The sequence below is a fragment of the Columba livia genome, chromosome 30 (assembly GCF_036013475.1).
Source record: "Columba livia isolate bColLiv1 breed racing homer chromosome 30, bColLiv1.pat.W.v2, whole genome shotgun sequence".
In the NCBI taxonomy this organism is placed as follows: domain Eukaryota; kingdom Metazoa; phylum Chordata; class Aves; order Columbiformes; family Columbidae; genus Columba; species Columba livia.
In genome coordinates this window covers 1,035,939-1,051,544 of record NC_088631.1, presented here as the reverse complement: position 1 = coordinate 1,051,544, position 15,606 = coordinate 1,035,939, and the positions used below count along the sequence as shown (strand labels likewise).

Here is a 15,606-nt window from a genome sequence, read left to right as displayed (position 1 = left end):
GGGTGAAATGTTCAATATTCTGGAGCTCATCACATCCATCCCGGCACAAAGTGGGTGAAACGGTCAATATTCTGGAGCTCATCACATCTATCTCCACCCCAGTTCTCGCCGAGGATGTCACGGACACGTCGGACTCGTTGTAGGAAAAGCCACAAGTCTCAGCCTTTTCATCTTCACGTCAACACCTAAATCTCCTTTGCTGGGGGAAAACTTGGCTCGTACAAAGAGTTTTCACGTCCTAAACGCTGATTTCTCTATTCCTCCCTCATTTCAGGCAGGACAATCCACATTCCAGGTGATAATTAACCAACAGCAGCTTCAATTAAGCATTTACAGCTCCATCCGCAGCGCTGCAATAAAGCCGGAGCCCAACCCAAGGAACAACCCAGAGCGCGGGTTTGTAGGCCGGGTCTAAGTCGAACCTCTCCCGAGCTTTACCAGGAAATGAAGGCAGAGTCACAGGCGATCTCAGGAAGGTCCTTTTTTATCTCCACTCACCAAACATCCACCTTTCCAATGAAAACATTTTACAAACAACACAACGTCGACACCGTTTAAGTTTCGTTCCGCGTTTCAATGAAGAATAAAACATCCGGGGGAACGTTACGGTCGCGTGGATGTTACGCAGAACTTAATTAAACCCCCCGGAATGGAATTTGGGGTGTTTTCAGACAGACAAGCGAAGGGGACAAACCACATTTTTGTTAAATATAGAAAATATGTCAATTTAAAGGGAAATAAGTTCCGTTGGCCGGATGAAGTCGCACAGGTTTGCACACATGCTCGAAAGGAAAATCTCCTAGTACAAAGCCATCTAAAAAAGAGACCGCACTAAACCGAGCTACGAAAATGAAGATTTGGTAACAAAAAGAGACAAAAATTCATCTATTTTTCAAAATAAACCACTTTACAGTAAAGGCTTCAACTGCCTAAATGTGTTTAGAATGAGAACTCGGAACGTGTGCTATGAAATTCACGGATATGGTTTCGAAAGGAAACAACGGGTCTTCGCCACTCGGCGGTTACTCGGCGTCAGGCGCTGCGGCGGCTTCCTCACCTTCCTCCTCATCCTCTTCCTCGGCCGGCGCCGAATCCGGCTGCTCCGCGTCTTCCCCCGGTTGCGTTGGTGCCTCCGTTTGTGTCTCTGTCTCCGGTTCTTCTCGCTCCCCCCTCGTTTTCGGCTCCTTCCGCTTCCGATTTCTCGGGATCTGTATCTTCCGATTTGTCGGGATCTTTAGTTTCATCACCCGGATTTTCCTCCTCTGGGTTTTCCTCTTTGGGATTTTCCTCCTCTGGGTTTTCCTCCTCGGGATTTTCCTCCTCCGGATTTTCCTCCTCTGGGTTTTCCTCCTCCGGGTTTTCCTCCTCCGGGTTTTCCTCCTCATCCTTGTTTTCATCCCCTCCTTCCGCTGTTCCTTCCTCCACGTTTCCGCTGGTTCCTCCTTCTCCTTCCTCGTGCTCCTCCTTTTCTTCGGGGTCGTCCGTGAACGGATTCTCACCCTAAAACAAGAAGACAAACGTTCGTCTGCTGCCGCTTCGAAGAATCCGCACCGGGAAACCCTCCCCAAAATGCAGCGTTATGGCAGCACCACAAGCGGCCAAACAAGCGGATCCCGAACCCCAAAACGTCAACCGCTGATATTAGTGGACACAGAATCCCAGAATGTGGGGTTGGAAGGGACCTCAAAGCTCATCCATCCAACCCCCCGGAGCGGGAACACCCAGCTGAGGTGACACAGGAACGTGGCCCTGTCCTTGAACTGAGGGGCCACAACTGACACACTATTCCAGATGTGACACACTATTCCAGATGTGACACACTATTCCAGGTGTGGCCTCCCCAGGCAGAGCAGAGGGGCAGGAGAACCTCTCTGACCTACTGACCACCCCCTTCTAACCCCCCCAGGTCCCATTGGCTTCCTGGCCACAAGGGCCAGTGCTGGCTCAGCCCACAGCACCCGCTATTCCCAGCTGGTCTCCCATCCAAGCACTGACCGGGCCCGACCCTGCTTAGCTTCCCAGAGCAGACGGGATGGGGCGTTCTCAGGGTGCTATGGCTGTATATGTTATATGTGTATATATATGTGTTCCCCAACTATATCCTGATAGTATCTGAACTAAAGGGCAGAGCAGAGGGGCAGGAGAACCTCTCTGACCTACTGACCACCCCCTTCTAATGCCCTCCATGTACCACTGGTCTCCCATCCAAGCACTGACCGGGCCCGACCCTGCTTAGCTTCCCAGATCAGGTGAGATCAGGTTATCTCAGGGTGCATAGATTATATATATATATATATGTATATATATATGTTCCCCAAGTATATCCTGATAGTATCTGAACTAAAGGGCAGAGCAGAGGGGCAGGAGAACCTCTCTGACCCACTGAGCACCCCCTTCTAACCCCCCAGGTCCCATTGGCTTCCTGGCCACAAGGGCCCAGTGCTGGCTCATGGTCCCCCTGCTGTCCCCAGGACCCCCAGCTCCCTTTCCCCTACGCTGCTCTCCAACAGCTCATTCCCCAACTCACACTGCACCCCGGGCTTGTTCCTGCCCACATCAACACTCTACACTTGTTCTGTTTCACTGAATTTCTCCTCTCCAGCCTGTCCAGGTCTCTGATGGCAGCACAGCTCCAGTGTCACCACTGCTCCAGCTTGGTGTCACCAGCAAACTGGGTGACACTCGCTCTATTCCCTCATCCAAATCACTGATGGATATATTGAATAATACAGACCCCTGGGGCGCTGCACTGGATCCAGGCCCCAAGTGGCCTCTGCCCCATTGCCCACGACCCTCTGGCTTCTCCCCTTCCCCGGTTCGCAGTCACCTCACCACCCGCTCCTCCAGACTCTGTTGCTCTGTGAGGATGCTGTGCCAAATCCCTTACTCAAGTCAAGGTAGATCATGTGGAATAGTTGGGTCTTAGGCCCAAGTTTAAGCTCATCCTAGTCACTCAGGAGATGATGAATGAGTCACCCGCACCGCAGACTCGATAGCAGCGACCAGGAATCCGATATGTTCTCAAAACACCCCGAATCGCCTCAAAATTGAGCTCTGGCTGGACACCCACCTTAAGGTACCGCTCCAGTTTCTTACTGATGAGCTTGTTGTTGAGGATGCTCCTCGCCACCACGAGCGACGAGCGCTTGGACTGCTCCATCATGGCCTGGACGGCGAGAAAAGCACAAAACGCACTTAGACTTTGCCCTCAATTAACGCGAGGCCGTTAATTAGTCAGAGCTCGGCGGGTGATGACACGTTTAGGTGAGAAAAGCTTGAAACAAGGTCTTGCGTTGGGAGGATTTGCGGGAGGGGGTTTAATCCTGCGAACGCCTCCATCGACGGCGTCGCGAAGGGGACGTAAAACCATCCAATTAATGGCAGATTGAGGTTTGGGGGGATATAAAACCATCAAAATTAACCGTAAACCGTGGAAAGAAGCACCGAAGAGGATGGTGAAAAGCCCCCACTGGTTTCAAGAAGCGAATTAAGCAAACCCGCCCCGAATTGGGGCTCCGGCTCACCCGGCGGTTGTGGTTGTGGTCGAGCGACTTGAGGTGTTTCTGGATGAGGCCGAACTGCATGGGGATGAAGAGGTCGCAGGCGGCGCAGTGAGCAGCCTCCACCTTCTTGATGAAATGCTCCATGCCCACGTCTGCAAGCCAAACCAGCGTCACGCGCCGCAACATAACCCGCGAGACGGACCTCGGCCCCGCCTGAATTCTACGTGCGGGTTTGGCCACCGCAAGCTCCTGGTTTGGCCACCGCGAGTGCTGGTTTTTGGCCACCACAAGGTCTGTTCTTTGGCCACCATGTGATCCTGGTTTGGCCACCATGAGCACTGGGTTTTGGCTACCACAAGCTCCCATTTGGCCACCGTGAGCTCTGGGTTTTGGCCACCATGAGCTCTGGGTTTTGGCCACCACAAGCTCCCATTTGGCCACCGTGAGCTCTGGGTTTTGGCCACCATGAGCTCTGGGTTTTGGCCACCACAAGCTCCCATTTGGCCACCATGAACTCTGGGTTTTGGCCACTGCAAGATCCCAGTTTTTGGCCACCACAAGTGCTGGTTTTTGGCCACCATGAGCTCCTGGTTTGGCCACCACAAGTGCTGGTTTTTGGCCACCACAAGCGCTGGTTTTTGGCCACCACAAGCGCTGGTTTTTGGCCACCATGAGCTCCTGGTTTGGCCACCACAAGCGCTGGATTTTGGCCACCACAAGCGCTGGTTTTGGCCACCATGAGCTCCTGGTTTGGCCACCACAAGTGCTGGTGTTTGGCCACCATGAGCACTGGCTTTTGGCCACCACATGCTCCCAGTTTGGCCACCGCAAGCTCTGGTCTTTGGCCACCGCGCGCTCCTATTTTGGGCACTGCAAGTGCTGCTTTCTGGCCACCACAACCTCCTGGTTTGGCCACCGCGAGTGCTGGTTTTTGGCCACCATGTGCTCCTGGTTTGGCCACCATGAACTCTGGGTTTTGGCCACTACAAGCTCCCATTTGGCCACCATGAACTCTGGGTTTTGGCCACTGCAAGATCCCAGTTTTTGAGCACCACAAGCGCTGGTTTTTGGCCACCACAAGCGCTGGATTTTGGCCACCATGAGCTCCTGGTTTGGCCACCACAAGTGCTGGTGTTTGGTCACCGCAAGCTCCCAGTTTGGCCACCGTGAGCTCTGGTCTTTGGCCACCACGCACTCCCATTTTGGGCACTGCAAGTGCTGCTTTCTGGCCACCACAACCTCCTGGTTTGGCCACCACAAGTGCTGGTTTTTGGCCACCATGAGCTCCTGGTTTGGCCACCACAAGTGCTGGTTTTTGGCCACCATGAGCTCCTGGTTTGGCCACCACAAGTGCTGGTGTTTGGCCACTGCAAGCTCCCAGTTTGGCCACCGTGAGCTCTGGTGTTTGGCCACCGCGAGCACTGGCTTTTGGCCACCACGAGCACTGGCTTTTGGCCACGACATGCTCCCAGTTTGGCCACCGCGAGCTCTGGTCTTTGGCCACCGCGAGCTCCCATTTTGGGCACTGCAAGTGCTGCTTTCTGGCCACCACAACCTCCCAGTTTGGCCACCACGAGTGCTGGTTTTTGGCCACCGCGAGCTCCCAATTTGGCCACAACAAGCGCTGGTCTTTGGCCACCACAAGCTCTGGCCTTTGCCCACCACGCACTCCCATTTTGGGCACTGCAAGTGCTGCTTTCTGGCCACCACAACCTCCAGGTTGGCCACCACAAGCGCTGGTTTTTGGCCACTGCAAGCTCCCAGTTTGGCCACCGTGAGCACTGGCTTTTGGCCACCATGAACTCTGGGTTTTGGCTACCGCAAGCTCTGATTTTTGGCCACCGCAAGCTCCCAATTTGGCCACCGCAAGCTCCCAATTTGGCCACCGTGAGCTCTGGTCTTTGGCCACCACGAGTACTGGCTTTTGGCCACCACATGCTCCCAGTTTGGCCACCGTGAGCTCTGGTCTTTGGCCACCACACGCTCTGGCCTTTGGCCACCACAAGTGCTGCTTTCTGGCCACCACAACCTCCCGCTTTGGCCACCACGAGCTCCCTATGAACGGAGCCCCCGCGGCGGCCGATCGGGCACAGAACTCCGACCTTGCGTGAGATCCTGGTCCCTGTAGATCTGCTGGATCACCGCGTTGATGTCGTCGATCGCTTGGCGCCGCTCCTCGGTTTTGCGCGTTTTATTGGCGACGTATTCCTGGACGACAGAACGTTTCCCGGTCACCCCGAGCAGCGGCTCCGACGCTTAAACCCGAGTTTACTCCGCTTTTTGGAGCGCTTTGCAACGAGGTTACTCAGAGGGGGAGTTTGGGAGCTTCAGGGCGTCTCCAAATTAATTATAATATGAATAATCATAATTAATCAACCCAAATGTAAAGCGGAGGGGATGGAGACGCAAGCGGCAGCTCACCTGGAGGAAATCGGCCGTTTGTTGGGGTAACTTGGTTCCCACGAACTTGAAATGCTCCTTGTGGAACTTGCTCTCCAGGTGACTGTTCATCTCGTCGTCGTAGAAGGTTCGGTACTTGCACAGCGAGCACACGAACTGGATCCTGCCGAGAGAGGCCGAGGAGCGAGACTTCAAGGGGTAAGCTAATTAAGTAATTCGATTAATGAGGTCTCCAAGCATGTTACGGATGTACTAAAAGAAAAGGAAGGGGGGAAGGAAGGAGACGGGGGATAGAGAGGAGAGTGGGGGCAAGGGGGGGGCAAGACGGGGAGGGCAAGAGGAGGGGGGGGCAAGGAAGGAGGGGGGAAAGGGGGGCGGGGGGGCAAGGGGGGTCAAGAGGGGGAGGGCAAGAGGAGGGGGGGGCAAGGGAGCGGGGGGGCAAGGAAGGAGGGGGGGAAAGGGGGGGGCGGGGGGGGCAAGGAGGATGGGGAGCAACGGGGGGGGGAACAAAGGGGGGTGAGCAAGGGGGGGGTGAGTAAGGGGGTGGAACAAGGTGGGGGGGGACCAAGGAGGGGGGGGGGACACCAAGGAGGGGGGGGGGGACACCAAGGGGGGGGGGGGGGGGGACACAAGGGGGGGGGGGGGACACAAGGGGGGGGGGGGGGACACAAGGGGGGGGGGGGACACAAGGGGGGGGGGGGAACAAGGGGGGGGGGGGGACACAATGGGGGGGGGGACACAAGGGGGGGGGGGGACACAATGGGGGGGGGGGGGGGACACAAGGGGGGGGGGGGACACAAGGGGGGGGGGGGGACACAAGGGGGGGGGGGGACACACAAGGGGGGGGGGGGACACACAAGGGGGGGGGGACACAAGGGGGGGGGGGACACAAGGGGGGGGGGGACACAAGGGGGGGGGGACACAAGGGGGGGGGGACACAAGGGGGGGGGACACAAGGGGGGGGGACACAAGGGGGGGGGACACAAGGGGGGGGGACACAAGGGGGGGGGACACAAGGGGGGGGACACAAGGGGGGGGGGACACAAGGGGGGGGGACACAAGGGGGGGGGACACAAGGGGGGGGGGACACAAGGGGGGGGGGGACACAGGGGGGGGGGACACAAGGGGGGGGGGACACAGGGGGGGGGGACACAAGGGGGGGGGACACAAGGGGGGGGGGACACAAGGGGGGGGACACAAGGGGGGGGGACACAAGGGGGGGGGACACAAGGGGGGGGGGACACAAGGGGGGGGACACAAGGGGGGGGGGGGACACAAGGGGGGGGGACACAAGGGGGGGGGACACAAGGGGGGGGGGACACAAGGGGGGGGGGGACACAAGGCGGGGGGGACACAAGGCGGGGGGGACACAAGGCGGGGGGGCGGGGGGACAAGGCGGGGGGGACACAAGGCGGGGGGGACACAAGGCGGGGGGGACACAAGGCGGGGGGGACACAAGGCGGGGGGGACACAAGGGGGGGGGACACAAGGGGGGGGGACACAGGGGGGGGGACACAAGGGGGGGGACACAAGGGGGGGGGACACAAGGGGGGGGGACACAAGGGGGGGGGGACACAAGGGGGGGGGGACACAAGGGGGGGGACACAAGGGGGGGGGACACAAGGGGGGGGGAACAAAGGGGGGGGGACACAAGGGGGGGGGACACAAGGGGGGGGGACACAAGGGGGGGGGGACACAAGGGGGGGGACACAAGGGGGGGGGGACACAAGGGGGGGGGACACAAGGGGGGGAAAGGGGGGGACACAAGGGGGGGGGGACACAAGGAGGGGGGGAAGCAGATTAAGATCCAAAGGAAGCAATCCAAGCAAGCCGAGGCAGTGAGGAGCGCCGACCTCTCCACCATGCGGTCCCGTGCCTCTTCTTCTGCTGCCCTGGGTTTTCCGCCCCGCCTGCAGTTTGCGCTTGATCTGGCTGATCTCCTCCTGGATGGTCAGCGCACCTGGGCAAACAGCTCGTTAACAACGATTCCCCTAACGAGCCGAGGCCTCGCGCGACCAACACACAAAGCACAGCATCGCCCACCCCAATTAGCTATTTTCCCCTAAAAAAGCCACGCTGGGGCAGTTTTGGTGAGTGGAGGGAACCGCAGACTCTAATGTGACTTCCCAGCTCTTGATTGTAATTACTCTTCCCTTCTGGAGTTTGATAAGGTTTTGAATAGTTCATTAATTACAGGTTTGATTAACACAGCCCGACGATCCAATAACACCCGGCTGAGTTTCCAGCATTGATTTTGGGGACAGAAGAGCTGGTTTTCTGCGCGGCCGCATTGCCCGTCACCAAGGGGGGGGGAGCAAGGGGGGGGGAGCAAGGGGGGGGGGCAAGGGGGGGGGGCAAGGGGGGGGGGGCAAGGGGGGGGGGGAGCATGGGGGGGGGAGCAAGGGGGGGGGGAGCAAGGGGGGGGGAGCAAGGGGGGGGGGGAGCAAGGGGGGGGGGAGCAAGGGGGGGGGAGCAAGGGGGGGGGGGAGCAAGGGGGGGGGGAGCAAGGGGGGGGGGAGCAAGGGGGGGGGGAGCAAGGGGGGGGGGAGGCAAGGGGGGGGGGAGCAAGGGGGGGGGGAGCAAGGGGGGGGGGAGCAAGGGGGGGGGGAGCAAGGCTCAGATCAACTCAGATGAACAAGACCAGAAGGGCCAAAACAAAGACTCCAAGGCGCTAATTAGACGGGGTTTAATTGCAAATATCGCGTCGAGCCCTCAGCGCGGAGCTCCCAACTCACCTTTCTCCGAATCTCTCCCTTCTTCATCCTCCCCCTCCTGCGAACACAATGGCGGGAGGTTAAAGTTAAACCCATTAAGAGAGTTTTTAATTAAACAGGTATTTCACCGCATTTCCACACGGTGAAGCCGAGAAGCTCCCGGCGCACCGGCGCTTCCTTACGGGAGCTTTATCTTCCCATCCTCACCCCAAACTCAGCCGAATCCCTTTGGGAATAAGGTGGGGATCCACCCTCACCGTGGCTTTTCATCCAATAAAGCGCTTTCCAAGAGCTACTCACGCCTCTGGAACCCTCTCTGTCTTCTCTTTCCCCCGATTCTCCTTCCAGTTCCCTCGTCTGAAAGAAACGCGGCATCGCTAGAAAGAACCGGATCAACCGGTGCGTTAAACCCGCGTCGGCGCCTAAAATAAAGACTCACCGTTGTCCGAGTCGGAGTTGTCGGAACAGTCCGTCTTGGCCGCTTTGCTGTCGGGCTCGTCCGAGCTGTTCGTTTGCTTCCGTTTCTTCGCCGTGGGGTCTTTCCTCATTTTCTTTCTCTGGGAGGGAGAGGGAGGTTTGAGAAGTTAATCCTCACGGGATTAATCCGCAATAAAAATGGCTTATTTAGTGGGTTTTTAGCGAGCGACGCTTCGTGCGTTAAGTTTGATCAGGATGGATAACCCACCACGGCATACCCCAGAATATAAGGAATTACACCCCAAAAGGCCGTAAGATTCTCCTTCCTTCAACATTTTGAGGGTTTAAACATCTCCTGGATCAAAAGCCCCGTCTAACGAGGCCCCATCGAGCGCACGGAGAGAGGAATTGGGGGGAAATAGATGTTTTCCCGGCTCCGAGGTGGGGACACAATCCTGTATCAATGTTGCTCCGTGACCGAGCACAGGGGAAAAGCCGCTACAAAGCTTCTTGCTTCCCCGGGGTGTATTTTGGAGCCCGTCTGTCAGGAAATAACCGCGCGATTCGAGCGATACGGCACAAATACTCACTCTAAAATCCGAGTCCCACATCCTCCAGTTTCTCCTCATGCGTTGTTTCATCATCCCTCCCCCGTACCGCATATTTCCCGAAAATCCCCGCATGCCCTGGAACATGTTGAGCTCGGGGATGATGTTGTGGGAGAAAAGGGATGGGAGGCGGTTGGAGCCGAAGCCTCGAGAAGCAACGGCCGGTGGGGGCTCGTCCCACTGTCCCCCCGCGCGCCCGCCGTACGGGGACGAGCCGGAGCGGTTGTTGCGACCGTCCCGGCCCCAGTTCTGCCCCCGTTGAGCAAAGTTGTCCCGGTTGTATCGGTTGTGATACTGCTCGCGACGGTTCCCGTAGAAGTTATCGTAGGGCCCCTCGTAGGCGTTGTCGTTGTCGTGTTCCGATTCGGTGTAGTCGTAGTCGTAGCCGGAGCGGTACATGTTGCGGTCGTTCATTGGAGATCTGGAGTCGTAGGGGTCGTACGAGTCGTACCTGCAAGAGACGCGACGGGCGGACGTCGCCGGTGAGTTAAAAGTGGTCAAAATGGGGTTTTTCGGCTTGTTTTTCAATAGGGACACATTTTGCTGCTGGTGGAGCTCAAAGGTTTTGGTTCTGGTGGTGGAGGAGCTGGAAAACTTTAGGTACAGGAAAACCCCGATGCCAAGGAGCCCTTTTCTTCCAGAATGACCAAAATCCTTTAAAATCACTACAAAACTGACCTCATCGAGCAAAGGTTCATCGGCCAGTGGAGGTTTTGGCCTCGCCTGCTGCAAAATGAGGTTGAGGAGCAGCCGGAGCGAAGCAGGAGCTGCTCATCCTCACAACTCACACAATGTCAGGGGTTGAAGGGACCTCAAAGCTCATCCAGTGCAATCCCCCCATGGAGCAGGAACACCCAGATGAGGTTACACAGGAACCAGGCGGGTTGGAATGTCTGCACAGAAGGAGACTCCACAACCCCCCTGGGCAGCCTGGGCCAGGCTCTGCCACCATCACCCCAAACAAGTTGCTTCCCATATTCAAGCAGAACCTCCCGTGTTCCAGTTTGCACCCATTGCCCCTTGTCCTATTGTCACCGATGGCTCCATCCTCCTGACACTCCCCCTTTCCATATTGATCACCATGAATGTCCCCCCTCAGTCTCCTCTTCTCCAGCTCCAGAGCCCCAGCTCTTTATTCCTTTCCTCACACAGGAGATGCTCCACTCCCTCCAGCATCTTCATTGCCCTGTGCTGGACTCTCAACAGTTCCCTGTCCTTGAACTGAGGGGCCACAACTGGACACACTATTCCAGATGTGACACACTATTCCAGGTGTGGCCTCCCCAGGGCAGAGCAGAGGGGCAGGAGAACCTCTCTGACCCACTGACCACCCCCTTCTAACCCCCCAGGTCCCATTGGCTTCCTGGCCACAAGGGCCAGTGCTGGCTCAGCCCACAGCACCCGCTATTCCCAGCTGGTCTCCCATCCAAGCACTGACCGGGCCCGACCCTGCTTAGCTTCCCAGAGCAGACGGGATGGGGCGTTCTCAGGGTGCTATGGCTGTATATATTATATATATGTATATATATATGTTCTTCAAGTATATCCTGGTAGTATCTGAACTAAAGGGCAGAGCAGAGGGGCAGGAGAACCTCTCTGACCTACTGACCACCCCCTTCTAATCCCCCCCATGTCCCACTGGTCTCCCATCCAAGCACTGACCGGGCCCGACCCTGCTTAGCTTCCCAGATCAGATGAGATGTGGCATTCCCAGGGTGCTATGGCTATATATATATATATATATATGTTCCCCAAGTATATGTTCATTATATTTGAACTAAAGGGCAGAGCAGAGGGGCAGGAGAACCTCTCTGACCTACTGACCACCCCCTTCTAACCCCCCCAGGTCCCATTGGCTTCCTGGCCACAAGGGCCCAGTGCTGGCTCATGGTCCCCCTGCTGTCCCCAGGACCCCCAGCTCCCTTTCCCCTACGCTGCTCTCCAACAGCTCATTCCCCAACTCACACTGCACCCCGGGCTTGTTCCTGCCCACATCAACACTCTACACTTGTTCTGTTTCACTGAATTTCTCCTCTCCAGCCTGTCCAGGTCTCTGATGGCAGCACAGCTCCAGTGTCACCACTGCTCCAGCTTGGTGTCACCAGCAAACTGGGTGACACTCGCTCTATTCCCTCATCCAAATCATTGATGGATATATTGAATAATACAGACCCCTGGGGCTCTGCACTGGATCCAGACCCCAAGTGGCCTCTGCCCCATTGCCCACGACCCTCTGGCTTCTCCCCTTCCCCGGTTCGCAGTCACCTCACCCACAAACAGTCCCACAATAGCCAGATTCCCCCCCTGGTTACTCAAGCGACGCTTTGGCGCAACCAAAACCCCATTGCAGACCCATCTTCCCTCACTCCCCACCCCTTCATCAACCACTTTCCCCAACTTGGGAGCCAACAATGATCTCGATGCATTTTTTCCCTCCTGGAAAGGAAGCAGCGAAACATTTTTAATATTGACGATATTAAAAGGTTTTGTAGGGGATTTGGGGCGCTTGGAGTGACCTGATACTGAATAAAAGATCGTGAGGCCAAATAAGCCCTGTCTAACGAGGCCCCATCGTCCCATTGAGTGCACAGAGGGAGGAATTGGGGCGAAAATGATGTTTTCCCCGCTCCGATATCAGGAGAAAACGTTTTACTCATTTTAGGCATTAAAAAGCGCCCACTTGGTAAAAATACCAAGTCCTGGCTTAAAATCTACAGCGTACATTCATAAATTTGAAATAGATGGGGAAATAATCCCATTTTTAGTATTTAAGCGTTAATAATGATCAGCGGGGAGGTGGGTGATTGGCTACAAAACCCTCGCTGCAATCAACGCCTTCATCAGACTTAAATATGATATTGTGACTTAAGCTGGGATTAAGTATGAAATAGCGCCTTGTTTTGCTTAGAACCGCTCTACCTCCAATTGCCTTAATCCCGCTTATTTTAGGGCTTTATTCCGCGCGAGATCCCAAACGTTTCACCCAAATTTCAACGTTGAAAATGGTTCCGGGGAGCTCGGCTTAAAATTAAACCTGGTTTTGTGTAAGACGAGCGAATGGTTTTGACGTCTCGTGGCCGAGGTGCCGTTCATAATCATAATGAGAACATTCATAATCATAAATTCATTCATCATAATGATGATTTTCCTTAAGAACCCGCCCGAAAAGCCGCATTTACATCTATTTTTGCAAGATACTGATGAAAATTAAGCGTTAAATCCTATTTTAGGAGGACGATGGAGCCGCCTCGTGACGCTGGAGGAGGCACAAGGAGTGGAGGAACAACCCTTAATGAGCTTAATGAGGTCGTTAGCACCCACCTGTGGCTGGAAAAGGCACAAAGAGTGGAGGAACAACCCTTAATGAGCTTAATGGGCTCGTTACCTGTCGTAGTGCCCGCCCGGCACGGCGTCGGCGTCCATGTGCGGCACCATGTCCAAGCGCTGGTTCATCTTCCCCATTTCGGCGCCTCCGGAGCCCTCGGGGTTCACGTCCACGTCCGAATTGCCCATTTCCCACGAATTGGAGGCGGCGACGCCGTAGCCGTAACTCCCCGAGTTGTCCTGACCGTAGCCATAGCCGTAACCATAACCCTCATAACCTGGAACGACAGCGACAACTCAACGCTTTGCTTGATATCCGGCTTCGTTAATACGTTTATTACCCCACGGAAAAACCGCGGGGCGTTATAATTAAAAACACCGCTCCAATTTCTATTTAAGTCATTAATAAACCTCGTCAAGGTTGAGCGGAACAATTGATGCCTTTAAGTCCCATAAAACACAACCAAAGCGTTTAGTTCCCTCCTGGAAGGTAACGAAGCAATTTGTCGACAATTTCCTCATGGTTTTACTGTACTTGCCTCGATTTGTCCCCGAGTTCCAGTCTCCATAACCTAGAAAAGAGCACAGAGCAATTAGAAACGAGTTTCTCGTTAGCGCGGCGCTCGCTGATGAAGAAACGGTCGTTTTGCGGCTTCCAAGCGGAGCGGCGCTCCCAAAAATCCATTAATTTTACAGCAAACGGCCAAAATGGGACTTTAAACGTCACCTCGGCGACGAGACGTCAAAACCATTCGCTCGTCTTACACAAAACAGGTTTAATTTTAAGCCGAGCTGCCCGGAATCATTTTCAGAGCTGAAATTTGGGTGAAATGTTTGGGGTCTCATGCGGGATAAAGCCCTAAAATAAGCAGGATTAAGGCAATTTGAGGTATTTTAATGTCATTATCTACGTGGGGATTGATGCTTTGGGGTAAAATGTCTCCGCGCTTTGTCCCGGGCGAGAAACCGTTAGTTTCCCCAGTTAATTTCCCGTGTTAATTAATTCCAGCCTCGTTAGCCAGGGTTTGTATGCAAAACGCCTCAATCCATGTGGGAAGCGGCAACACCTTGAGGGTTCTTATGGTGATTTCCCCTTGAATTTGAAGTTTTTCCTCAGAGAATCAAAGGAATGATGGTGAATAAAGCGGGAAAACGCTTCGCTCCACAGGTGAGGAGCCAAAGGGGTAAAACCTCAAGATTAACGAGCGGAAAAGGTAAAAGCGCCGCTAAACCGGGCGAGGAGAAGAACGGCCGAGGAATTCGCCACAGGAACGAGGGGTAAAAAGCATAATTTTGAGTAATTTTCCTGTCAGAAACAGCGCGGGGGGGTGGGGGGGGGGCGAGGCCACCGGGGGCTCCGAGGGGACGGGGCAGGAGGCGCCTCAGGCCCTGCGGGAAGCGGGAAGCGGCAGCGCCCGCCGCCCCCCGTGGGGCGCGGGATCCCCCCGCCTCACAGACACCCCCCCGGTGCCCCGCGGGGCCGCCCCCGCCGCCATCTTGCGGCGCCGCCGCCCCTCACCTGAGTAACTCATGATGGCGGCGCCGCCGGCGGCCGCCGCCTCCTCCTGCGCGACACGGTAACGGCGGCGCGCGGGCCCCGCCCTCCCCGCCCCATTGGCCGCGCCGCTCCGCCTCCCCAGCTCTCATTGGTCAGCGGCCCTGCGCCCCGCCGCTGTTGGTCCAGCCTCCCCGCGTGATGAGAGGGTCTCATTGGATGCCGCTCGCCGCCTCCCTGGCGTGCCACGGGGCGGCCCCCGCGGCGATTGGTGGGTGGGGATGTCAATCAGGTCGCTGGGGGTTTCTCGCTCAATGGGGAGCCGCAAAGGCGAGCGGTGATTGGTAAACCTCGCGAGGTGCCGTGAGCGCCACTGCTCTGATCTGTGATTGGCTAGCGAAGGGGCGGGCTGCCCCTGTGCGAGCCAATGGGACAGCACACCCGCCTCCCCGCGCCGCGGCGCCCGCTGCTATTGGCTCAGGCTGAGGAAGCCCCGCCCCGCCGGGGACCCGCGCGGCAGCATTTAAAGGGACACACCGCCCGTGGTTGTGGCCACCGTGGGCGTGGCCTCGCCCTGACCCGGTGTCCCCATAGTTTAGAACAGGGTCATGTCACCCCCATGTCCCCATATCCCAGGGCATGGAGCCACATGTGGGTCCCCATGTTCGTGAGATTTGGCCACATCCTGACCCCAGTGTCCCCATTTCCAGGGGTCAAGGCCACATCCTGACCCCAGTGTCCCCATTTCCAGGGGTCAAGGCCACATCCTGACCCCAGTGTCCCCATTTCCAGGGGTCAAGGCCACATCCTGACCCCAGTGTCCCCATTTCCAGGGGTCAAGGTCACATCCTGACCCCAGTGTCCCCATTTCCAGGGTCAAGGTCACATCCTGACCCCAGTGTCCCCATTTCCAAGGTCAAGGTCACATCCCGACCCCAGTGTCCCCATTTCCAGGGTCAATTCTGACCCCAGTGTCCCCATTTCCAAGGTCAAGGTCACATCCCGACCCCAGTGTCCCTATTTCCAGGGTCAAGGTCACATCCTGACCCCAGTGTCCCCATTTCCAGGGTCAATTCTGACCCCAGTGTCCCCATTTCCAGGGGTCAAGGTCACATCCTGACCCCAGTGTCCCCACTTCCAGGGTC

General features: G+C 56.6%; 1 protein-coding gene and 2 pseudogenes across 1 annotated transcript; all 3 read right to left on the bottom strand.

Annotated features, from left to right (window-relative positions):
* Nucleotides 1-468: 468 nt before the first annotated feature.
* On the bottom strand, nt 469-14,612 carry AKAP8L (A-kinase anchoring protein 8 like). Its single transcript, XM_065043955.1, is given in 14 exon segments — nt 469-1,500; nt 3,071-3,166; nt 3,525-3,655; nt 5,606-5,711; nt 5,925-6,066; nt 7,757-7,780; nt 7,782-7,863; nt 8,639-8,675; nt 8,918-8,969; nt 9,053-9,174; nt 9,625-10,093; nt 13,028-13,244; nt 13,506-13,538; nt 14,486-14,612. Coding segments are annotated over 14 exon segments (1,959 nt in total). The 5' UTR covers nt 14,499-14,612; the 3' UTR covers nt 469-1,065.
* On the bottom strand, nt 1,947-2,065 carry LOC135576787 (5S ribosomal RNA; annotated as a pseudogene).
* Nucleotides 11,032-11,150, bottom strand: LOC135576786 (5S ribosomal RNA; annotated as a pseudogene).
* Nucleotides 14,613-15,606: the final 994 nt, after the last annotated feature.